General features: G+C 44.8%; 1 protein-coding gene across 2 annotated transcripts in view; it reads left to right on the forward strand.

Moving 5' to 3' along the window:
• Positions 1 to 27,477, forward strand: part of MTG1 (mitochondrial ribosome associated GTPase 1) — a 197,817-nt gene that overhangs the window by 151,350 nt on the left and 18,990 nt on the right. For both annotated transcript variants that reach the window (XM_069240823.1, XM_069240822.1), the window contains exon 10: positions 15,809 to 15,890. In XM_069240823.1, coding sequence (XP_069096924.1) covers positions 15,809 to 15,890 — 82 coding nt within the window. The remainder of the gene's footprint in view (positions 1 to 15,808; positions 15,891 to 27,477) is intronic.

Consider the following 27,477-nt stretch of genomic DNA (forward strand, 5'->3'; position numbering starts at 1 on the left):
ACTGGAGGTGCCCCATTGCATATCAGCATTGTACTCTGTGGTGATGCAATTGATGTTCCTTCCCACAGGGACTGTTCCATTCCCTCTGAAACATAAAAAGAAAATAATTGGTGTTCTGCCTGCTCGGAGAGTTGTTGGTGTTTCCACCCATGTTAATCTAGATATATTTTCATCCCATATAGCCTGACACTTCTTCTGGGTGCTATTATCAGTCTGATTTCCCTTCCAGAGAGAGAGAGCTCTACATCCAAATGTTGCACCGTGGTACCACTGACCATGAACATACACTGATCTATTTACTCGAAAATATGGTCTTTCCTGACGATCTTGGGACATGGGTGAAGCTGAATAATTCTTACAGAAAAGTGTAGATCTTGATATTCCCAGGAATCCCTGTTCTATTATTTTATTCTTCCAATTCCTACTTTTATATTTCATTATTCCCATCTCAGCCATCCTCCCTAATTTCACCACTAATTCCTTGCGATCTGTAAGGACATCTGTTATGTCGGCTAATTCCTCCTCATATTGTGTGGTGTTTACTAGAAATGCTCCCTGTCTTATCTGCAAGGGCTGCATTCGTGCTCTCATCCTGCAAAGGTACAAGTGCAATAAACATCGAGTAATATTTGGAAATACTTCTTTTGATGAATGTAGCCTATCTGTGTCACTAGCATGTGGAATCAAAGAACAAACGAAACATGATGTTCGATGGCATCTGTCGCTGTAGATACACATGGTATGCATGAGCTCGCCATCTGGTGTTGGGTCGGAGTGTTACAAGTTGTTTTTCTTCGAAGAAGTGTTTTCGAGTCACGGGACCGAGTGACTCCTCCTTCTGTGCTCATTGCGCATGGGCGTCGACTCCATCTTCGATTGTTTTCTTTCCGCCATCGGGTTCGGACGTGTTCCTGTCGCTCCGAGTTTCGGAACGGAAAGATAGCTGAAACCAGAAGATTTTCGACGGTATCGTTGCGATCCGGTTCGAGATAGACACATACGACGACGCGTTGAACATCGAAGCGCTTCGGTGCCCTTCGGGGTAGATTTCGGCACCCCGTCGGGGCCTAGTCGGCCCGACCGCGTGGAGAACAACGCCGATGGAACGGACCCCGTTTCGATTCTGCCCCGAATGCCACAACAAATATCCTTATACGGACCTACACTCGGTCTGTAACCTGTGCCTGTCACCCGAGCACAGCGAAGAATCCTGTGAGGCCTGTCGGGCGTTCCGGTCCCGAAAAACTCTGCGCGACCGTCGAGCGAGAAGACTGCAGATGGCGTCCACGCCAAAGGAGCGTCGACAGTTCGAGACAGAAGAGGAACAGGAGGAATCCTTTTCCATCCAGGATTCAGACTCCGACGAGCTAGACTCTACAAAAACTGTGAGTAAGACGTCGAGATCAGAACTTAAAAAAGGAAAGAAGGCCCAGGGGACGCCACTGCCAACCGGCCATGGCTCCACCCAAATTCTCGGTGACCAACAATCGGCACCGAAAAAGGCCCATTCAGTGTCGAGATCGTCCGACTTCGGTCGAGACACCGGCACGCAGCCTCCTCGGGACCGAGAGAGTGCTAAACAGAAGCATCGACACCGAGAGTTCGGTGTCGACACGGATCGACGCCGAGACAGTGGCGCCGAAGACCATAGAGGCCAAGAATTTTCGGCACAGAAAAAGAGGAAGGTTACCTCGGAGCCGAAAAAACAATCAACAGGGTTTTCGGAGCCGAAAAAAGCGACATCAGACCCTGTTTCAGGCTCCTATACTGAAGAGCATTCTATGTCTTCACAAATGAAGAAACATAGATTTGAACAAGAACTGCAATCCACTGACGTGGATCACACGCAAAAGCGTATCTTTATTCAGCAGGGGACTGGGAAGATCAGTACCCTTCCACCTGTCAAACGAAAGAGAACGCTTCAGTTTACTCCTCAGCAACAAACAGCACAAAAGGTAACACCTCCTCCCTCGCCTCCACCTGTAACTCGGCTTCGCCAACTTACACCCCGTCACATTCGCCTGCTCACACCGCCATGAGCCACGATGACCAAGATCAGGATGCATGGGACTTGTACGACGCACCGGTGTCTGATAACAGCCCAGACACATACCCAACTAGGCCATCACCACCGGAAGACAGCACAGCCTACTCACAAGTGGTGGCTAGAGCAGCACTATTCCATAATGTGGAACTACACTCGGAACAAGTAGAGGATGATTTTTTATTTAACACCCTCTCTTCAACCCACAGCTCCTACCAAAGCCTGCCGATGCTCCCAGGCATGCTACGCCATGCAAAGGACATTTTCAAGGAGCCAGTTAAAAGTAGGGCAGTGACGCCTAGGGTGGACAAAAAGTATAAGGCGCCTCCTACGGACCCTGTATTCATCACCTCTCAGCTGCCACCAGATTCTGTGGTGGTAGGGGCTGCCAGAAAACGGGCAAATTCACACACTTCTGGGGATGCACCTCCCCCAGATAAAGAAAGCAGGAAGTTCGATGCAGCCGGGAAGAGGGTTGCTGTCCAAGCAGCAAACCAGTGGCGCATCGCAAATTCACAAGCGCTGCTAGCGCGATACGACAGAGCCCACTGGGATGAGATGCAGCATCTCATTGAACATCTCCCAAAAGATCTGCAAAAAAGAGCAAAACAGGTTGTTGAGGAGGGTCAAAACATTTCCAACAATCAAATATGCTCCTCCATGGATGCAGCAGACACGGCCGCAAGGACCATTAATACGTCGGTTACCATCCGTAGGCACGCATGGCTCAGAACGTCTGGATTCAAGCCAGAAATTCAGCAGGCAGTGCTTAACATGCCAGTAAACGAAAAACTTCTGTTCGGTCCGGAGGTCGACACAGCCATAGAAAAGCTCAAGAAGGACACTGACACTGACAAGGCCATGGGCGCACTCTACTCCCCGCAGAGCAGAGGATCTTATAACACCTTCCGCAAAACACCTTTTAGAGGAGGGTTTCGGGGTCAGGCCACACAAGCTAGCACCTCACAGTCCGCACCGCCCACCTACCAGGGACAGTACAGGGGAGGTTTTCGGGGCCAGTATAGAGGGGGGCAATTCCCTAGGAATAGAGGAAGATTTCAAAGCCCCAAAACCACTACCAACAAGCAGTGACTCACACGTCACTCACCCCTCCCACACAACACCAGTGGGGGGGAGGATACGTCAATATTACGAAGCATGGGACAAAATAACTACAGACACATGGGTCCTAGCAATTATCCAACATGGTTATTGCATAGAATTCATGCAATTCCCTCCAGACATACCACCAAAATCACAAAATTTATCAAAATACCATTCACAGCTTCTAGAGATAGAAGTTCAAGCACTACTGCAAAAAAATGCAATAGAATTAGTACCAAGCACACAAATAAACACAGGAGTTTATTCACTGTACTTCTTGATACCAAAAAAGGACGAAACACTGAGACCAATTCTAGACCTCAGGGTAGTAAACACATTCATCAAATCAGACCACTTTCACATGGTCACACTACAAGAAGTGTTACCAACCCTAGACCTCAAGGACGCATATTTCCATATACCAATACATCAATCACACAGGAAATATCTAAGGTTTGTATTCAAAGGAATACATTACCAATTCAAAGTATTGCCTTTTGGTTTAACAACCGCTCCAAGAGTATTCACAAAATGCCTAGCAGTAGTCGCTGCACACATCAGAAGGCAGCAAATACATGTGTTCCCGTATCTAGACGACTGGCTAATCAAAACCAGTTCGCTCACACAATGCTCAAACCACACAAATCAAGTCATACAAACCCTCTACAAACTAGGGTTCACCGTCAACTTTGCAAAATCAAACATTCTGCCAAGCAAAGTACAGCAATATCTAGGAGCCATAATAGACACGACAAAAGGAGTAGCAACGCCAACCCCACAAAGGATCCACAATTTCAACAGGGTCATTCAACACATGTCTCCAAACCAAACAATACAAGCAAGAACAATACTACAGCTCCTAGGCATGATGTCCTCATGCATAGCCATTGTCCCAAACGCAAGACTGCACATGAGGCCCTTACAACAGTGCCTAGCCTCACAGTGGTCTCAAGCACAGGGTCACCTTCTAGATCTGGTGTTGCTAGACCGCCAAACTTACCTCTCGCTTCTATGGTGGAACAGTATAAATTTAAACATAGGGCGGCCTTTCCAAGACCCAGTGCCACAGTACGTAATAACAACAGATGCTTCCATGACAGGGTGGGGAGCACATCTCAATCAACACAACATAAGAGGACAATGGAACATACATCAAACAAAACTGCATATAAATCATCTAGAATTATTAGCAGTTTTTCAAGCACTAAAAGCTTTCCAACCAATCATAACCCACAAATACATCCTTGTCAAAACAGACAACATGACAACGATGTATTATCTAAACAAACAAGGAGGAACACATTCAACGCAGTTAAGCTTGTTAGCTCAAAAAATATGGAAGTGGGCAATCCACCATCAAATTGGTCTAATAGCACAGTTTATTCCGGGGATCCAGAATCAGCTGGCAGACAATCTCTCTCGAGATCACCAGCAAGTCCACGAATGGGAAATCCACCCACAGATTCTGAACACCTACTTCACACTCTGGGGAACACCACAAATAGACTTATTTGCAACAAAAGAGAACGCAAAATGCCAAAACTTCGCGTCCAGATACCCACACAAGCAATCCCCTATGGATGAACTGGTCAGGAATATTTGCTTACGCTTTTCCTCCTCTCCCTCTCCTTCCTTACCTAGTAAACAAATTGAGTCAAAACAAACTCAAACTCATTTTAATAGCACCAACGTGGGCAAGACAACCCTGGTACACAACACTGCTAGATCTGTCTGTAGTACCACACATCAAACTGCCCAACAAACCAGATCTGTTAACGCAACACAACCAACAGATCAGACACCCGGACCCAGCATCGCTGAATCTAGCAATCTGGCTCCTGAAATCCTAGAATTCGGACACTTACAACTTAGCCAAGAGTGTATGGAAGTCATAAAGCAGGCCAGAAGGCCATCCACTAGACACTGCTACGCAAGTAAGTGGAAAAGATTTGTTTGGTACTGCCATCATAATCAGATACAACCACTAGACGCAACTCCAAAACATATAGTAAATTACTTGCTCCATTTACAAAAAGCAAAGCTAGCCTTCTCTTCTATTAAAATACACCTTGCAGCAATATCTGCATACCTGCAAACTACATATTCAACTTCCTTGTATAGGATACCAGTTATCAAAGCATTCATAGAAGGGCTTAAAAGAATTATACCACCAAAAACACCACCTGTTCCTTCATGGAACCTAAACGTGGTTCTAACAAGACTCATGGGCCCACCTTTCGAACCCATGCACTCTTGCGGAATACAATTCCTAACCTGGAAAGTTGCCTTTCTCATCGCCATTACATCTCTAAGAAGAGTAAGTGAAATTCAAGCGTTCACAACACAAGAGCCTTTTATACAAATACATAAAAATTAGGTCGTCCTACGACCTAATCCAAAATTTTTACCCAAAGTTATTTCACCATTCCATCTAAATCAAACGGTAGAACTACCAGTTTTTTTCCCACAGCCAGATTCTGTGGCTGAAAGAGCACTACATACATTAGATGTCAAAAGAGCATTAATGTACTACATTGACAGAACAAAAAACATCAGAAAAACTAAACAGCTATTTATTGCATTCCAAAAACCTCATGCAGGTAACCCAATATCAAAACAAGGTATAGCCAGATGGATAGTTAAATGCATCCAAATCTGCTACCTTAAAGCAAAAAGACAACTGCCCATTACTCCCAGGGCACATTCAACAAGGAAAAAAGGTGCTTCAATGGCCTTTTTAGGAAACATCCCAATGCAGGAAATATGTAAGGCAGCCACTTGGTCTACGCCTCACACATTCACCAAACACTACTGTATAGATGTGCTATCCGCACAACAAGCTACAGTAGGTCAAGCTGTATTAAGAACTCTATTTCAGACAACTTCTACTCCTACAGGCTAAACCACCGCTTATGGGGAACTAACTGCTTACTAGTCTATGCATACCATGTGTATCTACAGCGACAGATGCCATCGAACTGAAAATGTCACTTACCCAGTGTACATCTGTTCGTGGCATCAGTCGCTGAGATTCACATGGACCCACCCACCTCCCCGGAAGCCTGTAGCAGTTCAGAAGTTACCTTCAATTTTGTACATTTGTATATATATTATTTAATCCTTTAATAGGTACATACTTACATTTTTCATTGCGCGGGCACTATTACTATAGTACAATTCCTACCTCACCCTCTGCGGGGAAAACAATCGAAGATGGAGTCGACGCCCATGCGCAATGAGCACAGAAGGAGGAGTCACTCGGTCCCGTGACTCGAAAACACTTCTTCGAAGAAAAACAACTTGTAACACTCCGACCCAACACCAGATGGCGAGCTCATGCATACCATGTGAATCTCAGCGACTGATGCCACGAACAGATGTACACTGGGTAAGTGACATTTTCATCATTAGTAGTCTGCATGCCTATCTCTGTCATGTGCTGATACCATACATTGTCTAATAAGCTAGTATGAATATTGTGAGATATATTTTCATATTTATATACTTCTCTCTGTAAGCGCTTAGTATACTGACACATTGCCATGCGTGGACTAAAATACCATTGAGAGGTAATTGCTAACATAACAAAGCATGAACAGAAAAACAAAATCGAAATACATAACTGTCCACTAGTAGTGTCGAGTAGAAGTTCTGCTGGCCTCTTTAGGAAGGACGCTGTCCTTCGTCTTTGTCTTTGTCTTGCTGTAAATGTTCCTGTAAAGATGGTGATGTATGACATGAAGCCGGGGACAATCGAACGTCTGATAGGTGTATCCATGGCTTCCTGCCCTCCACCTTCACCGCTGTGGGGGTGCTCTGGGTCACTAAGTAAGGGCCCTCGAACTTGCTGTCTTTCCATCGTCGCACAAAATTGCGGATGTACACTTGCTGGCCCACGGATATTGGACTGGTCTGCTGGGCTGCGTTGGTGCACTTCTCTTGTCGGGCCACCTGTTTAGAGAAGAACTTGACAGACTTCAATAACTGGGATTGATAGCTACTCATTTCCTGTCCTAGGACCTCAGCTGTCTTTTGAGCATCTGTTCGGTGTCAAGCTATTGTTAAGGGAGTTGGCATATGCTGTCCTATTCGTAATCATTTCAGATAACTGCGTAATGAACCAGTCTGTCTGTAATGTGGCAAGAAGGTATTCTTTGGCAGTGTGTGCAGGGAGGTGTAGTTGTTCAAGGGCAACATACAGCAGGGCCTGAGGCATCACTGGCTTGCCTGTACTTTCTTGCCTATAGATAAAACCTGTTGGTGACTGTATACACCCTCGCTGCTCCCACAGCTCCCTTTCATAAGGTAGTGCTTGTTCTTGCAATTCGCATAAATGCAATCGTGCCCCATAAAGGTTTTTTGTAATCAGGTGTGGCTAACACTGGAGCATTTGTAATTACTTCTTTTAGCTCCAGGAAGGCTGTTTCCCTGTCATCGGTCCAGTCTACTTTATTTGCGTTTGCGGGGGACTCTTTTAAGGCAGTGAGAAGTGGTGCAATTAGGGTGGCATAATCAAATATCCACTGTCTCACATAATTGCAGAGTCCTAAAAACTTCTGCATCTGTTTAGTGGTTGTGGGCTTAGACATATTCCTAATACTCTGTACTCTGTCTGGTGTCATCCTCCTCCCTGTCCTTTCTTTATGTCACTTACTGGTTATCCCCCTGGTGTCTGCACCTGTACTGGCATAGTGACGGACATTGGTGGTACAGTCACGAGTGCCCCTTCTGTACTTGGCTTCTTAAGCTTCTGTTGCACCAACTTCGCTGCGGCCCTTTCTGCTTGCTCTGTCCTCTCCTTGTCTTTTCTTGTTTTCGCTTAAAATAATGTATTATGTGGGCCTGTATTTCAGGCCACGGCTTAGCTTCTATTCCCACCACTCCATAATATCAGTGGGAAGGCCTCGCTTTAATACATTATGAAACAAAATTGCATTTTCTCCCGTATTTTCCCAGTTACATCCTACTTCCTGAATCCATCGCTCTTTTTTCCCTGTCTGTTATCTTGTGAGTATTTTAATTATGCCACTGTCACTAACTCACAACAGTATTGTGTAAAGTCAGTCCTACTCAGTATTACCAGACTTCACATATATTGTTGTAAGACCGTATCTGTGGACATCAGTCATGCTTATCGCTAGCCTGTGTAACACTTCTTCTATGGTGATGTCTGGGGCAGGTGAATTTATGGGTGGTCTAAGTGGATTAGTAGCTGAAGCAATGCGTGTTATCACGTTGTCATGTATGTAGATGAGTATTTGTGGTGCTCGGGGGTGCGTTGAGCCATTCATTATTTAAAGTAGTGAAGGTACGAATATCTGTGAGGAATGCATCAAGAAGAGCCTCTAATACAAGGGGTGATTGAGTTATTATTTCAAACCTCGGGGTGTTACATGGGCATGGGGGTTGACCGTGAGCCCACTTAAATACTAATTTTAGCTCAAGTGTATCTGTTTCTTGCCACAGAGAATTATTAGCCTCACTCATAGGGATTTATTATCAAGTTTTACTTGCTTTGGTGTTATTTATTCGGGCCTCCTGCGTTTTTATTTTCACTAATTACTGCCCCTTCACAGAACTCTTTAAGGGTGTCTGTTGGGATGTCAAAAATATGGCAGAGATCTCGCACCCTCTCTTCTTCACTTATATCTGACTGCGTGACAACTGGAGGGGACACCTGCCACTTCTCTATAACCTGACCTTTATGATTGTAAAACACATTATTATTTTTATTCTCTTTTTCACTCATTACTCATAAAACGCATTCACTAGTCCCTATTGCGCTTTGCAGGTCTGCAACCAGGGGTCTGACTGTACTCAGACTCTCACTAATATTTCAGCCCTGGTCGCTTCCCCTTAAAGACGCCTTCCAGAGGTTAGTAAATCTGGGAATCTGGTGAACCGGGCGTGTGACTCAAAATTTGCACACTTGTTACTCGGTCCACTTCACTATTTCCTACTCTAACTCCTCTGTTCTAACCGGAATATCTGTTAGGCATTCCCAAATGAATGTCTCTTCCAGGGGCTGTCCCCTAGGTAATGCACTACTTTCGTCCAGGGCTGCCCCCTGGGTAATACACTGTTGTCATCCAGGAGCTATCCCCCTGGGTAATACGCTAAAGTCTTCCAGGGGCTACCCCCCTGGGTAATACTCTAATAGTCTTCCAGGGGCTACCCCCCTGGGTAATACTCTAAAAGTCTTCCAGGGGCTACCCCCCTAGGTAATACTCTAAAAGTCTTCCAGGGGCTACCCCCCTGGGTAATACTCTAAATGTCTTCCAGGGGCTACCCCCCTGGGTAATACTCCAAATACTCTAAAAGTCTTCCAGGGGCTACCCCCTGGGTAATACTCTAAAATACTCTAAAAGTCTTCCAGGGGCTACCCCCCTGGGTAATACTCTAAAAGTCTTCCAGGGGCTACCCCCCTGGGTAATACTCTAAAAGTCTTCCAGGGGCTACCCCCCTGGGTAATACTCTGAATACTCTAAGATTCTTCCAGGGGCTACCCCCCTGGGTAATACTCTGAATACTCTGAGTCTTCCAGGGGCTACCCCCCTGGGTAATACTCTAAGTCTTCCAGGGGCTACCCCCCTGGGTAATACTCTAAAAGTCTTCCAGGGGCTACCCCCCTGGGTAATACTCTAATTCTTCCAGGGGCTACTCCCCTGGGTAATACTCTAACCAGCTAGTCTTCTGGTCTGACCAGGGAATCACAGTGTAGTAATAGCATACCATCAAAACATTGCTTTAACCCCCTAGCTAGTCTTCCGGTCTAACCGGGAAATCACAATTTATTTTTTAGCACACAGCATAATATTGCATTAAAACATTTAAACCCACATAAATCATGCATGCATTTTGTCATATTATAGTTGCCAAAAAGAATCATGCAATTAAAAATAATAAGGTACAAGCCCGACCTCTCTTTACCCCTTTAGGACTGCAACATCTGGAATCCCCGACTGCCTGGTTGAATAGGCAGGTGTAATCTCACCTGTTTATGTTGCGCGCAGTGTTCTATTCAAGCAGTACAGACAGATTTTCCTTCAGCTGCGTCCGGAGAAGAGAAGGAGGGCTCCTGGCTCGGCTGCGCCAAATGTTGTTGGCAGGTCCCGGATAAAGAAAGACAGGATTCAGTTTGGCAAGTAATATGAGCATTTATGAATAACGGCCGGGAGGACAGCACAGCTCTAAGTCTGAAACTGCCCTCAAAATCATTAACTCAAGCAGCCCTTTTTATATACTTTTGCTACCTTGAATGCATCTTATCACTTGTCATGCATTTTGATCTAAGCGCTCACGTGGTACATTGTGTCACTGCTTTCGTCAGCATGAAGCCGCATTTCTCATGAGAAAGCGTCTAATTACACATTTGCAGAAAAGCGAAGGTTACATATCTAACACGTGCACATTTATTGAAAAACAGCAATACCTTTATCTCACGTTCTAAAGGCTGTCTGTAGCTCCTCCTTTCCTAACTCCAGGCTTGGAGCTCTCCCCGACTGTCTGACCTCCTCCACACAGCTGCTGACCTTCTAGCATCAAAGCTTTTACATTCCTGTCCAGAAACTCCCTTTCCTCATTAACGTGGATTTGAAATGCATGCCTTTCCTGTAACTATATTATTGCAAGCTTCTAGGCCTTTCTACGTGTAGCTGCTTTGTGGATAACTATGCCTTTGTCTCTCTTCTCTGTCTCCTGTACTGACCTTTTACTTGGATGCCATGAGCACTCAGGGCCTGTATTCCTCTCTGAGCATATATGATTCTGCACGTTTTCCTCCCAACTCTTGCTTTAACAAAAATGGGCCCTCTCTTTCTATATTTTCAGTAACAAGACACAGCTTGTACCACCTTGTTTATGTATAGAGTGAATAGTGTTGGTGCGAGGACACAACCTTGATGAACCCCCCGCTGGATGGCAATGTGGTCTGTTAGTTCTCCCTGATTGCCCCATCTCACCTGGGCATATGTGCTCTCATGTAGCCACTGTAAAAGATGGATTATGTTTCCTGGAGTACCTATTTTGTGTAGAACACACCATAGTTTTTCTCTGGGAACCATACCAAAGACAGACCGAAGATCCACGAAAACAACATATAAATTTTGTTTGGCAAGGATTCAAATTTTCCAATAAAGGAGCGCCAGCTTGAAAACTTGATCCACTGTACTAGTTTTGGGGCGGAAACCTCCCTGGAGTGGGGACATTGCATGATGAGCATCAGCCCAGTCCAACAACCTATCCAAAAGCTGTTTAGCAAAGATCTTTTGAAGATTATCGATAAGGCTGATGGGTCTATAGTTAACAGGAGAGCTCACTGCACCCTTTTTATAAATGGGAATTATTTAGTCCCCTTTCCAAGTACTGGGTATTGGGCCCCCAGCTGCTATTGCATTTGATATCATGTTTATGTAACTGGACCAGATTACTGGCTCAGACTTGCATAAATCCCCCGGTATCTTATCTGGACCTGGGGCTTTAGAAGAGTTTAGGGAATTGATTGCAGCAATAGTTTCCCCCAAGGTAAAAACAATGTGGTTGTCATGGTTACAGACATCCTTTCCTAGGTCATCAGACAATAAACACGTTTTAGCCAACTACTGGGGGAGAGGGTCGTGGGTTAAAAGATTGCAAGACGGAGCATAAAGATTAGAAAAGTGGTCCACCCAACTCTCTGGTTGAATATGAGTATGAATTGTGCTCTTACCCTCTCTGTGTATATTAGACAGCAACTTCCAAAAGGTTACATTATCATTATATCTAGTTGCATCGAGCAAATTCTGCCAGATTGAATCATCCCAACTTTTCCTTGCCTGTGCTATGGCCCTATTGTAGGCTAGTCTAGCTGTTCTGATCGCCCCCTGTGAATAAGACACAATAGCTGACTTTAGTGCTAATTTAGCCTTGAAGCAATCCTTATTAAACCACTCCCTAATTGTATGTGTAACAGCGAATTGCTTTGTGGTGATCTTCCTATAGAAGATATTCTGTAGTTCGTGTATCAGCATCTCATGGATGCTGAGGATTGGAATATTACTGACCTCATGCTCTTCATAGTTAGCCATGACGTCAACAAACAGTTTGTAAATCTCCTTGATCAGATATGGGTTAGACATTACTTTTGGCTAGCTAACACGTTTATGACTATTAACCAGGAGTGGCTCTGGGACCGCAGTATTGTGGGTGTTCTGAGACATCCTGAATTGGCCACTATATAAGGTAAGGAGCAGGGGGTTATGGTCATTGTCGTGGCGAAAGTCAACCCTCAGTCTTCCAACATTGGCCACAACCTTACATCCACTAAAAAATTGTTGATAGCACTAAAGGACTGGCCTCGCTTAAAGGTGAGAGCAATACTTGGATCGGAATGCGTACAACAGTTACAAGCCCTGAGTCCATACTTGAAACACAGTGATGTCAGCTGTAAGGCAACATGGGAGCGGGTGCACAGGTCGCTCGTTCGTCAGTTGTGGGATGCCCCAATGTTCGTCCTCTTCGACTGTTAGATTGCTGCTTAAACGTGAGGGTTCAAATGTGCAATTCAGATCACCTGCAACCACTAGGTTAAGGGGAGGATGCAAGGTATCCATGTATTCAAATAACTGAGCCAGGGTCTGAGACTCTAATCCCTGCATCACTGACCTAGCATATACGTTGATTATGATTACCTTGAAACCTCAATTGAATTCGAGCTGAACACCTAGTATATCGGGGGAATCTATTTTTAGTGCAGAGTGGTCGCACTGCAATTTCTTATTTAACAATATCAGTAGACCTCCCCTTGGCATGACCGGTGCCCCCGTCTACAGGTTGGGCCACCACATAATAGGATAGAAACCCTTCCAGGAAGACTGGGCCCTCGGCCCAAGTCTCCTGGAATAAGCATGTAGTTGACCCACTCGGGTTCTAACAATTTCCTGCCCAGCCAAATTCCAGGACATAATAGATACTAATTTCCAAAAGCTCTAGGCCTGGGACGCTGAACTTCCCTACAATTGACGAGCTCATCAGACACCCCAGGTCTACCCACAAAAGCCGGAATTGGAATTGTTGGCTAGGAGTCAGTAACTATAGTCTTTAAAGGGCTGCATGTTGGAGCAGCAGCAATAAAAGGTTGCTGCATGTTGGTAGCCTCTGATCTTTTTATGAAATCCATAGAACTGCATCTCTATCCTAGCACCATTCTAAAGGAAAACAGGTGTAGCCGTTTAGTTTTGAGTAAAGCGAAAAGATGACTCTGCAAGACATGATGCAAAATTTCAAGGGTATAATTATCACATATACAGTATGAAGATTAAATTATGTTTTGAGTTAATCTGACATATTTGCAGCAATGAGCAGACAGGCCACCCTCATGTATAAAACCTTTCCTGTGGTTTGATATCTCATTCAAATAAGTAATCTGTATTCACTTAATTCTGGCATTGGAACAGCACCACCTCATGGCATAATTAACTTCAAAGCAAATCCTCCCTCCTTCCCTGCAATGTATCTCTCTGCACACCCATCCTGCTAGGGTCCATCAGTTCTGGGGGGCCCTACCAATTGCAAAGACCGATAGATTTCTCCTGGATATTGTTGTAGCAGAACTAGAGGCGTCTACCTTGCATTAAGTGAGAATTCACATTTGCAGATGGATGCACAATGTTTCATTGTGTGGACTTAAGTATAGCCGGACCTGATATATTGGAGGGTTTATGATTTTGTTCTGCTCAAACCTGTTTAGGCTTAGTACAACCTTCAAGTGGACTAGAAGTATGCCTGCTACTGTGAGATAAACACATATTCAATGGTAAAACAACTGTGTTATTATTTAGCATGGTAGGCTTTGAGGGACTGCTCCAGACTAGTCACCAGTTTGCAAATACATTATCAGAGTATCTACCAGGAATGAGCCTATATGCTTGTGCTACCTCACATTGTGACCAACAGGTATTTGCAGGTATTCAAATAAGGATGCCTGCAGGAAAGTATAATGGCTGTTGATCTTATGTCCACTGGACCTTTAACTTTTAACCATTACTTTTGTTTTGCTAATGTTGATGGAGATTTCTGGAACAATAATTGGTAATGGTCTCTAAGACCTTATGAGTGGGGTTTCGTGTCCCTGTGAGTAAATCATATCATTTGTGGTTGGAATTGGCATCTTTACCGTCATAGGGACTGACACCCTGATGTTCCATAAAAGCAACCTGATAGTTAAGCAACACAGTCATAGCCAAAAAACTTTCTTTGCTAAATGTGGATGATATGTTTTGACTGATGATTTACCGGGGTTCAGCCCTATAAATTAATGTTCTGTAGCATAGTCAGTGGTAGAAAATAGAGCTGAATGTAGAGATTAAAATTAATTGTGTTTACAAAACGACTTTAGTTCATGTAAGCGCTTCTTGTTGTCTGGACATAATGTTCTCTGACAACTTGAACTGGAAGTGTACCTAAAGACTGAGACCAGCAGATACCTTAGAGACTTCTGTGATTTAATGTTTTATGGTTGGCCATCGTAGATACCGTCTTTAATAGTTACAATCCATTGGTTTATGCAAGCTAGAGGTAAGTAGTCTTTGAACAATACATTCATAATATTTGACTATCTCAAATATACCAGAGGACCTGAGTATATACAGATGATAGTATAAATTTTCAGTCTTCAGGGGTGTTCATAAGAGTTGTTTGTAAATAACATCAGCGATATGCAGACTGAGAGTCTGTATGAACTATCAAATGTACAATCCACTGACAGTCACTGACTGTTGCAGATAGCAAAGGAATTTCCTTGTTTGCTCAAAGGAAATTATTTAAACCATGGTTCATATATTATCTAAGTGCTAAAGAGGCTGGTATTGAAATGTAACCTCTTTGCTTCCTTGGTAACTTTTGTGTGAACAATTATCTATTGAGCTTTTTATTTGATTGTACTTGCAAAAATTATTTTCATTTTTGTCATATTCCTCACTTATACTTAGGATTCAGCGGAGATTTGAAGAGTAGATGTGGTTACACCTAGATAAGGCAGTTTCAAAATGTGTACAATTAGATTGTTATGTCCCAATTTAATTGCATCCTTCCAGTTTTGTTGATGTTGATCTCCAGTGAAACCCCGGTTATTCTGATACCTGCAGTTGTTCACATTACAATCCTTCATGTTTTTCTCATTTTAATGTTAGTATCTAATTTGCAGGTGATTTGTTTACGTTGCCCTGTCTGAGCAAACCAGCAGCTCTTATGCAGCTCGCAGGTGATGTTTTGCAGTAGAGATAACTCAAGAGGATATCCTGGATATTTGTATATGTAAAACGTCAATTAGTCATTTATTATGTAAAATGATCTTATAAACAGATCCTCCAGTCAAGTGGTTTGCCTATAGTTATACTAAAATTGGCATTTTCATAATTTTTCTTTCCTCTAACAAACATTTTCCTATCTAGCTCTCCCATGTCTCACAGTTCTGTTTCAGGTGAGATTCAGCTGCTTCTGACATTGGAAGAAATTGCTGGGTGTGCAGGCATATGCCTGCGCGTGCATACTGCAAATGTATGCTTTGAAGACAAAAAATCTAGTAACTAGAATTTCTCCTGAAATTGCCATGGTTTGTTGTTTGTAAGGACTTTCCTGACAATATTTTGTAATGTGGCTCTGCTTTTTATTTTCACCTCCTAGGAACAATTCTGGACCATTTGGTCGGGGAGGAGATCCTGGCAGATTACCTGCTTTACACACTCAACAAGTTCAAGCAGTTCAGGTGAGTGAGAACCACAGATGTCTTCACATACCTTCTCCCATACTTGTGTGCATTAACCTTCATGTACGCATCCTACTCTTCCCCAGGGTTTTGGACGGCTATCTAGGTTCTGACACTGAATTGTATACGATTCCCCTCTTTGTCACTGCACCCCCTCATATACACTTTACCTCTGTATTCCTTTGCACTGGTTTTCCAGAATGATTTACTGTGCTTTTGTACTCACAAATCCTGTGTCACTTGTCTATTCCCTGGCTTATTTTTGTAATTGTTTTTTTATTGGGGGTTTGCAAAGAAGTGATTCCAAGAATTTGCAGCAGTTTGATAAAAGGTCGTTATGCACTGTCAGAGTTTGACAATTATTTCAATGTTTGTTAGACCAAATGCCCCCCCCCCATCAAAATACAAGATTGAAAACCAAAAGAATACATCAGGTGGGGGCAAGATTGGAGTTAAGCTGCGGCTTGGTACCAGTTATGTGTAGCAAGAGCGATGGTGCAAACACGTACTAGGGCAAGTCGAAAGGCATCTGCTTGACTTATGAAGGTCTAAAGCAAGCAACAGAAGCATGATAAAAGAGAAGCATAATGGTAGTCATCTGGTAGCAAGGGGAGTATTGCTGAAGGAAGAAAAGTGGTTAGCTCTCAATGAGGATAGTACAGGATGAAGACACTGGAATCTGTGAGGTGGTGGGAGTGTGGGCACCACAGCTTAGTCTAAGAATATGAGAAATTGCTGGTGGTGAGGGGTATCTCCAGGAGTCAGGCATGGAAAGATGACGAGTTAGGAGACACCACTTCATCTAATGCATGGAGACCACTTCATCTCCTGGTGAGTACTAGGGGAAGGTGGCTCCTTAGGGAATGAGTCCATCTGCATTCAAGGGCAACAAAAGGGACATCCACAAGGCATTCCAGTCAGCAGCTTTAGGGCAGTTGCGAAGACAACAGGACTCCTGTCTGCAGGGGAGGGGCATGTCTTCTGCCCCCGCCCAGTGAAGCAGATCTCATCTCCACTTCACCAGAGTTGGGGGCAGAAGGAATTTCCATTTGGTAGTGATAGCACGCGTCACCAACAGGAGCGCTAGATTTAAAAAGCGTACTCCAGTCTTCGTCTGTTTAGGGCACTTAGAGATGCCCAGTGCACGGAATTCCCAGGACTGCTATTGGGGGACACCCATGAGCTCAGGTAACTGGGTGAATCCTCCTGTTCAAAAGGAAGATAGAGAGGGACATCCCCATAACATATGTTAGACCCTTGCATTGTTCGCCCCACATTGTGCAAACAACACGTTAGCCCCAGGGATGAGGCAATTAATTTTGGAAAGAGAAAGATAGGCCTTCTGCAGGACATAGAACTGGATCAAAATAAAGCGGGCATTGTGCAATACTTTGTGTGGATGTTCTAAAGCCCTGTGCCGTTCCTTACCCTGCAGGACCCTGCCAAAATCCTCTTCCTATATGTCTTGCAAAGAGAGTCAATAGGACATAAAGTACCTCCCTGCCAGCCAGCAGAAGAGCCACCTTAGTTGTGCTGCTAGATAATAATAAAGAAAGTTGGGTGCTCCAAAGCCTACATGGTCTGCTGGGAACCGAAGCGTTTCACATGTAACTTTGTGTCACCAGTTGCACCAAATAAGGTCCCCAAGAAGAGTGTCTAAGTCTCAAAAGATCCTCCCACTGAGAAACATAGACAAGTTGACAAAATGGTACAAAAGTCGCAGGAGCATTACTATATTTGAGAGGGTCAGCGACTGATAAGTTGAAAGCTTGCCAACAACCAACTTCCATTCTAAGGGCTTGGATCATGATTATTTTTGTAAGAATAAAGTCAAGGAGAGTGATACATTTGAATGTCTAAGTAGCGAAAGTAGTTGACTTTCCAACAGAGGGGGCCTTCCCATAAATCGAGGACCACAAAGGAGGCAAAGAGAAGAGGCAAGATTTGCTCCGACTGACATGTAAACCTGAGTGAACAGCAAAATTGGAGAGAAGTCGACTAATATGTGTGAGGTCTTGTGTTGCTTCACTCTTCAGAATAACAGAACTATGCACTTCAGGATAGTTTAAGGCACAATGTAAAGCTATCACTCTCAGACACCTTAGTGAGTAGAATAATCAAGTTTATTTAAGGGGCAAGTTCTCATATGGCAAAACCGCCCACACTAATATATCATGAATAACATGGGAATGAGAATAATTGTGAGAATATAAACACTCTGTGATATCATGAAGAATAGCACGAAAATAACTGCAAGAATAAGTGCATATAACACGCACACACAATATGCTTCAATGCTTATAAATTGAAAGGCTTCACCGAAAAGAGAGTCTGCATCCCTCCGCCGCACACAAAGCCGGGGAACCCAAATCGACTGGCACAGGGAGTCTCCTTCGGGACAATCAGTCCTCCTGGCGTTGCGTCCAACCCAGAAGAGAGTTCCTAAACCAGTCCATCCAGACTCCTGACCTTTATAGTATTTACTAACACCCAGAAGTCTTTTCTAGAAAAAGACCCCCTCCTTTACAAATTGTGCAATCGGCGGTACCTTGTTCACCCTTCGAGACGTCTCCTTTGAACGGGCCAAGTTCCCAGAAGAGGGCTCCAAGGTGAAGCTTGCATACCTCCTTGAGTACAGGCGCATCTCCCTGTTGTCCTAACTGATAGCTCGTGGAATGTAAATAGTACTCTTCGTATCAGGCAGATGGAGCGAAGTTGAGCAGAAAAACACCCCACCCTGCAACTTGCCGAAGCTTGTGGAAAAACACAGAACAGTGCCTTACGCACAGGACCAGACTCGACAAAATGGAGTCGTGAACCAAAATGGAAGCAGAGGCCAATGGTCCACACCCTGCACCACTGTTTACCTTGCACGTAGTGCATGTAGCAATACATTCCACCCTTGGACCATTTGGCCAACTTACAACTAAGTATATCCTATAAGATGAAATGGCAATGCTCTTGGGCGGCACTGAGATAGAAGGTTAGGCACACACTGAATACAACAACATAACGAAATTAAAATAACTGTTATGATAATGATTACACCAAGGATATAACGCAGTTGGCCTAAATTAGGCAGCCATCCAAAAGCCCAATCCCACCACCCCTTGTCAACATCCTGCTGCACCCCCTTCACTAACTTATGCAGGGCCTCTATGTGGGAGTTGATTGATATGGAGTGGTCGGATAAATTGAAACAACACAACCCTTCAAAATCACTGCAGCCATGGTTGTGTTTAAGCAGTAAATAATCAATAGCAGCGCGATTCTGCAAAGCAGCTTTTCTAGTTCCCTGCACATCTAATAACAGCTCAGCTAAAGCAGCTGATGTATAATTAATATTCTTGACTACTAAACATGCGAGTTTATTAATAACTCTGGTAGTATACACTGCGAGTCCTGGCACCCCTACGATAGAACCAGCTAAACTGACATATTCTGTTTTGGAAAGCAATGAAATTTCAGAATCACAATCTATAGGTAATTGAATAGTGTCTCTAGTATAGCGAGGGTGTAGAGCAGTATCCATAGGAAACATGAGAAAGCTTAAGCGTGACCAGGCACAAGGCCCTCCAGTTAGATTGGCTGGAATATAGGTGAAAGATATGTTACCACATGAAAAGAGCCAACCTTTGGGCAACTTAACGTTTTGAATGTGGATGGCAGCAGGCACCACATTCTGGCAGAACATCAAATTATTTACATTCAAACAGGTCAGGTCATTTCGTGAGTGGCACAATGTCTGTTGTGCAGCAGTTAAGTTCTTGTCTCTTTTCTCCAATTTGAGCTGAGCACATTTACCTATTTTCATAGGATCACAAGTCAATGAATAGCACACATCCCCATTTGAGATGTTAAACGTGAGTATGGATGTCATGTTCCACCACAACCGCCTGCCCACCTCCGGGCAATGACGGCAGTACTCATAGAGTGACAGATGGGAGCGAACGTCACTCACATCCACCATTCCATCCTGGTTTGTATTGTTAAAGATGTGCAGTAATACCGCAGCAGGAGTGGGCACCTCCACTAGACAAGTGGTAATCAGATCTTGAACGCTTTGCATGTTACTCATACAGAAGTGAGATATATTCAGCACTTCCTGCGGCAGATGAATCCAAACATTGTTCGGTTGATGCAGTAGCGTAGGCATATGCGGCTGACGGTTGAATTTTTGGGCTATGAGCCCCTCCCGCTCCCCGGTGGAGTCTCCCGAAAGGGCTCCATACACCACACTCATTGCACAGGCACTCCACAGGATGATCTGAAAAGAACAAAAGACAAAACACGTATTATCATTCTCGCAAATAGCATTTGTCAGCAGGAGCATGTTCCCATTTGTCTTGACCAGGTCGCATAACGACCAGGACATTGTCTGGTCCAGTTGCGATGACATCAGCGGGTTGAGGAGGGTTATTTGGGGATTCAATCCACACTTTGACCCCTGGGTTCTTGTCAGTAGATCCGAACCCTCCTTTGCCTCTTACAGTGAGAAGGGCTGGGGCGCTCCCCTTCTTAACAACACCTCCATAAACCGACATGATGACAATTTGGGCAACGCGATCACCGGGTTGCACCACTAGGTCTGTGTCACCACTGTTCAAGAGAATGACTTTTAACTCGCCTTGGTAGTCTGCATCTATCACGCCTCCTAAAACTTGGATGCCTCTCAGGACAAGCCCAGATCGTGGGGCGATTAGACCATAATGCTGAGGGGGAATCTGAATTCCCACCCCTGTTTCAATCAGAGTGATGTCTCTAGGCTTCAATCGATGCATGTGTAAAGCATGCAGGTCAAGTCCTGCAGATTCTGGTGTAGCTCGATATGGGGCCAAAGCTCCTGGAGCTGTTTCCCAATACACAAGGGTATTGCTTGCTGTAAATGGGTTAATCTGTAAAGCAGGTGTGAGCATTCTCATGAGAGGTGTCTCGGCATTCGTAAGGGGTCGGTTGTTTAAAATTTGCAAAGCATCGTACAAATTATCCCTCCACCCCTTCAGTGTCCCATCAGACAGTTTGCGTAATTGTTCTTTCAACAACCCATTCATTCTCTCAATCAGTCCCGCTGCTTGTGGGTAGTACGGTACGTGAAAAATCCACTCAATGTTGTGTTGTGCACAATAGTCCTGCACTAGTCTGCCCTTGAAGTGGCTAGTGTTATCACTTTGAATCTGGAGCGGCACCCCATAGTACAGAATCAACAGATCTAATGTTTTCAGGGTGTTCTGCTGAGTTGCGCGCTTGCAGGGAAAGGCTATGAGGTAACCAGAGTAAGTGTCTACCACTGTGCAGGCATACTGACACCCTCTGCTCACTGGCATTGGTCCAATGTAGTCAATCTGCCATATCTGTCCTGGCAATTCACCTCTGCCTAGCTGGCCTCTCACCACCTGTGGGACCGGTCTGTGCTGTGTATGCTGACAAATGGGACATTCAATGATTGCTGTTTTAATTAAATCTAGGGGAAGATGCATCCCTCTAATCTCTGCCCACCTGTGAGTAGCCTTTTCTCCAAGATGTCCGCATTTCTGGTGTGCCCATTTAGCCATTCCCACCAAATCAGAATTCTGCGCCTCCACTTCAGCCTCTTGAATCTTGGCTCGATTGTCTGCAAGACAATTGAACCATCGGTCCAATGAATCAGTTGGACAGTGAGCGTCCACATGATAGACAGTCATGGTGCTTTGAGGTAACATCTCCCAGATCTCCTGCCATAACTCCTTCCCCCATACCTCTTTGTTATGGATTTTGTACTGATGTGCATGCCACGTGGGAAGCCAAGTAGCTAACCCATTGGCGGTAGACCAGGAATCTGTATAAATGTGACATTTTCCGGGTAGCTCTTGTTTCAAAGCTTGATACACGGCATAAAGCTCTGCAAACTGGCTACTTCTTCCCTGTCCTGTAGTTATTAAAAGCTTCTTTGTAACAGGATTATAGGACACTGCTTTCCAGTGCCTTTTCGCTCCAACATATTTTGCTGAGCCATCTGTGAACCACACATGTTTTTTGTCATTTGCAGACAAGCCTGCGAACGGCTGGCCCCACCCTACCGGGGATTCACACACCGGAGGTACATCGTGCAACGTTTCTGAATTCTCCACTGGAGCCTGCGTTACCTGCTCATGCAAAACGGAGGTTCCTTTTGGACCCGCTCGTGCCCTGTCTTGGACATACCATTTCCATTTTATAATGCTGGCTTCCTGCGCATGCCCAATTCTATGAGTCTTTGGAGAACTCATCACCCACTGCATGATGGGGATCTCAGGCCTTAAAATCACATTATGTCCCAATGTAATTTGCTCGGTATCGACCAGAGCCCAATAGCAAGCCACCAGCTGCTTCTCAAAGGGAGTATACCGCTCTCCTGCCTCAGGTAACTTCTTTGTCCAAAATCCCAGGGGCACCCCCTTTCTTCCTTGTTTTTGCCATAAACTCCAATTAGCATGCAGCCCCTGGACTGTCACATTCAGCTCGATGTCTCCCTCCCGAATTGGCCACAAATCCAAAGCATGCTGAATGGCATATTTTGCCAATTCAAACGCGCGCTGCTCCTGCTCTCCCCATTCAAACGCATTCTTCTTACGTGTAACTTTGTACAACGGGGCCAAAATCTGAGACAAATGGTATATGCTGTCTCCAATACCCGAATAGTCCAATAAACCTCTGGGCTTCCTTCCGGTTTCGTGGCACTGCAAATTCTTTAATTTTTTGTTTCACTTTTGGCAACACTTCTCTGTGTCCCTGATTCCACTGAATGCCCAAAAATTTCACGCTCTGAGATGGTCCCTGCACTTTCTCAGGGTTAATCTCCCACCCTTTATTCTGCAAATGTTCCACCACCCTGTCTATCTGAATCTGCACCTGTTCTTGTGTCTCTCCCTGCATCATCACATCATCTATGTAGTGGGAAATTTGCACTCCGGGAACCACTGGTACTTCATCCAAATGCTCTGCCACCAGCCGTTGACAGATAGTGGGGCTATGTAAATACCCCATGGGCAATCTACAGAAGGTGTACTGGCGCCCCGCCCACTGGAATGCCAGCTGAGGCTGGCTCTCAATAGCTATTGGTATCGTAAAGAACGCATTGGCAATGTCAATGGTGGCATTCCAAGTCCCACTGTGTTCCTGTATGTTCTCAAGGTAATGGTGTCTGGGACCGCCGCAGTCAGAGGAGGTGTATATTTATTCAATTGGCGATAATCAATGCAAATCCTCCAACTGTTATCACTTTTACGAACAGGCCAGAGGGCATTATTCCACGCAGTGGTGAGGGGAATTATTACCCCGGCCTCCAGTAAGTCATGTATAGTCTGGCTAATCTACTCATGTCCTCCCGGTATTCTGTACTGTTTCATTTGAATCACCTTAGTGGCTTGGGGAAGTGTTACTGGAGTAATCTTCAACAGCCCCACCCTCGCGGCGGCTATTGATATAAATCTCTTGGAACCAAATTGATAACATCCATCTTCCAAATGTAGGGTCATCCCTTTCAAAATGTCAATCCCAATAATGTACTCGGGAATGGGCACAATCAAGACAGTGTATTCTCTCTTTGGAAGTGCCCCTATTTTCATGGGAACCACTATCTGCACTGCCGGGGTTTCTTTTCCGCTCAATCCCGTAATGGTAAGGTACTGTCCCCTGAATTTTCTTGGGTTTCCATGAATCAAAGAGGCCTCCGCTCCGGTGTCAACAAGGGCTCGAACTTTTTGAACATTTCCACGTTTCCAAATTTGACAAATTTCTACTTTGACATGAGGTCTGTTATCTTTGCAAGCCCATCCCTGCACCGGAGTTTGACCTGTTTCCTAATCTATTTTCACTCTGCGCACATCAGAGTCTGCCCAAGTCAGATCTGGATACAGTCTGCAGTAATTCTCAGGGAACTCCTCCTCCCTGTCTCTGCTTCGCAACCTCTCTGAGCTTACCAGCTCCCTCTCCCACTCTCTTCCTCGAGTTTTCTCTGAACCTGTCAGTTCCCGGTCTCTCTCCCTGCTCCGGGTTCCCTCTGAGCTTCGGTGCTCTTGCTTCCAATCTCCATCATCTGGGGATCTCTCTCTACTGTGCGGCTCTTTCCCTCTCTCTCCCTTTTCACCCTTGTGCTCCTCCCATCCTGCCTTTCTCTGGTTCACCACTTTGTTATCCTTCTTGTTCCCTTTCCTGCTTCCCTCCTTTTTATCCAAACTGCGTTTGCGGTACATCTCCCACATGTCCTTGGTGGTTATCCCATCAATGTCATCCCTGGCCACCCCATCTTTCAGCAAGGCTAGAAACATGTCCCGCCTTGACACCCTGTTGTTATCAGTACGATTCTCAGACTGTGAATTCCTCTCTGGCTTAGTCCACTCCCCTAAATCACTTAACTCACGCACCGCTTCTACCACCTGAGACAATGGGTTACCAGTCTGATTAATCAACAAAGTCATGATGACATGCTTATATGCAGGAGGAGCGGCCCTAATCAACCGGTTTCGCACAGACACATTTAAAATTCCATTCATCAATTTATGAGCTTTACCCAGAAAGATAGCTGTTTTCATCCCTTCTTCCTTCAATCTCTGTACTGCATCTCTCAAAGTATACCGAGGTTTATCATTAGGCGGCCAGTCTGACTCTGTCGGATACTAACTCCAACAAATTGGTCATGGGACCATTCCCTGGATAAGTTCTAAACTCATTTTGTATAACCGGGTCCGTACTTAACATACAAAGCCTCGGGGCGTCGCCGTGATCTAATTGGACCCCCTGAGCCCCCATATCATGCACTCGCACCATCCACGTAAGCAACGTTTCCCCAGACCTCTGTCGAAATCTGTCTATCACATCACTTAGTTCTTGCTGTGTATAATCCTCCAGGGCATCCAGCATCACCCCTCCAGGGTTAGCTGGGCTATGCTGTAACTAAAGCCGATATATGGGCTGCGCACGGACAACATTCCTGCGCTCTGTCTTTTCCTGACTAACATCTTGACAGTTATCACCCCCGGACTCATCTGAAAAATCAGACGTATCCCAGATGTTTCCATCCCAAAACTCAGGGTCAAAGGCTAATTCTGCCTGGGAGATAGCTAAATGCACCTTCTTTTTATTAACTTTCCCTCTTCGTTTCTTGTGTTTATATTGAGCGACGCTAACTGCCGTTCTCTCTGCAACCAGCTGGTACATTTCAAGCTTATCACTTAACAATTTATTGTGACAAGCTAACATGCTAGAGGAATTTTGGGCTTCTACTAACTCCTTCTCCAGCTGCTCGTGGTCTTTCTGTAACTGTAAACATTTTCATACAACTTTCGATACGCAGAAAGCAAGATCCAGCCTCGCCTCCCTAACGTACAAATCTACTTTCCCTTGTCAATTGACACTTTTTGTAAACATGTAAGAACATCTTCAGGTTCTGCATTTAACATACACGCATTCCAATTTTCACACAAACCAGCACAACGTGACCATTCCTGAGCTAAAAGTTTATACGGGGCAGTTTCCCACCCCTGTATTTCTATGTCCGGATTTGCTACATGAGAACTTGCTTTTGAACTTGCTTTGATCTTATTAAACATTTTCTTTTTTCTTCGAATCCTGCCGACTACGCCAATTTGTGTTGCTTCACTCTTCAGAATAACACAACTATGCACTTCAGGATAGTTTAAGGCACAATGTAAAGCAATCACTTTCAGACACCTTAGTGAGTAGAATAATCAAGTTTATTTAAGGGGCAAGTTCTCATATGGCAAAACCGACCACACTAATATATCATGAATAACATGAGAATGAGAATAATTGTGAGAATATAAACACTCTGTGATATCATGAAGAATAGCACGAAAATAACTGCAAGAATAAGTGCATATAACACACGCACACACAATATGCTTCAATGCTTATAAATTGAAAGGCTTCACCGAAAAGAGAGTCTGCATCCCTCCGCCGCACACAAAGCCGGGGAACCCAAATCGACTGGCACAGGGAGTCTCCTTCGGGACAATCAGTCCTCCTGGCGTTGCGTCCAACCCAGAAGAGAGTTCCTAAACCAGTCCATCCAGGCTCCTGACCTTTATAGTATTTACTAACACCCAGGAGCGTTTCTAGAAAAAGACCCCCTCCTTTACAAATTGTGCAATCGGCTGTACCTTGTTCACCCTTCGAGACGTCTCCTTGGATCGGGCCAAGTTCCCAGAAGAGGGCTCCAAGGTGAAGCTTGCATTCCTCCTTGAGTACAGGCACATCCCCCTGTTGTCCTAATTGATAGCTTGTGGAATGTAAATAGTACTCTTCGTATCAGGCAGATGGAGCGAAGTTGAGCAGAAAAACACCCCACCCTGCAACTTGCCGAAGCTTGTGGAAAAACACAGAACAGTGCCTTACGCACAGGACCAGACTCGACAAAATGGAGTTGTGAACCAAAATGGAAGCAGAGGCCAATGGTCCACACCCTGCACCACTGTTTACCTTGCACGTAGTGCATGTAGCAATACAGGTCTGCATGAAGGTCACAAAGGTAAAACAAAATAGCATCTGCATAGAGGGATGTTGTGTAAGTTGTCTTGCGTAGTGGGATTCCCCCAGGTCAAACCACCCTACCTCACACACAATGCCAGAGGCTCCATAGCTGGTGCAAAGAGGAGAGGGCAGCCCTTTCGTGTTCCTGAGTAAACCAGGAGTAGGACAGAGGTATGCTAGCCCAGTCGGATTCCGGCCATTGGGGAAGTAACTAAAAGCCAAATTAATTTCATCATAAGGGGACTGAAACTGTAAGCATGCAAGACACAATGGTCCCCTCAGAGAGTATCCAGGGCTCTCCAGGACCATTGCTGCATGGGCGGAATGGAGCCAGAGAGCAGTGGCCATTTCCGTAACTGAGTATAGTCGTCTTCGGTTTTGGGAGGTGCTGTGGCCTGAAATAAAGCCATTCTGGGCAGAGTGAACGGGATGGGGAAGCACTGGAAGAATTTGAGGATCTTACTAAGGATTTTATTGTCGAATTTAAAGATGGAGATTGGATGGTAAGAAGCAAGGTCTTTGAATAGATACCAGTATTGCCTCACAAGCAGAGGAGATAAGACTACCTGCCGTGACTGCAGTCTCAAATATTCGGGTCAGTTTAGGGACTCAAAATTGAGGATAGATTTTATAAAACTCCAGACAAAGCCCATCAATGCCCAGTGCTTTCCAGGAGCGAGGTGCAGCCTTTTTAATGTCCTGGGCGATGATGAGAGCTTCCATTGCTTCCTAGAGTATTGGCAAGAGTTTAGGAAGTGAGTGATCAGTAAAAGGGTCTGTATACAGCAGAATCTTAGGGTCGGTCCAGGGGCTATATTGGTCAGAGTACTATTCCGAAAAGGAGGAGGAGATGTCCTTCTGGGAAAGAACCTGAGACCCTAAGGTGACAGTTATCACTTAATTATCCCTGATGATCACCCAGGCCAACATATGGCTAGATTTGTCTTCTTCTGCATGGGAGCTTGCAGAAAAAATCTTATAATCTAAATGACAGAATCACTCTAGTAACATGGCTAGACTCTCTCAGGTGGACATCTTTCACAGATGGATAGTCCATTGGTCTCCGCTAGGTGTATGCATT

Source organism: Pleurodeles waltl, chromosome 6 (genome assembly GCF_031143425.1).
Source record: "Pleurodeles waltl isolate 20211129_DDA chromosome 6, aPleWal1.hap1.20221129, whole genome shotgun sequence".
NCBI lineage: Eukaryota > Metazoa > Chordata > Amphibia > Caudata > Salamandridae > Pleurodeles > Pleurodeles waltl.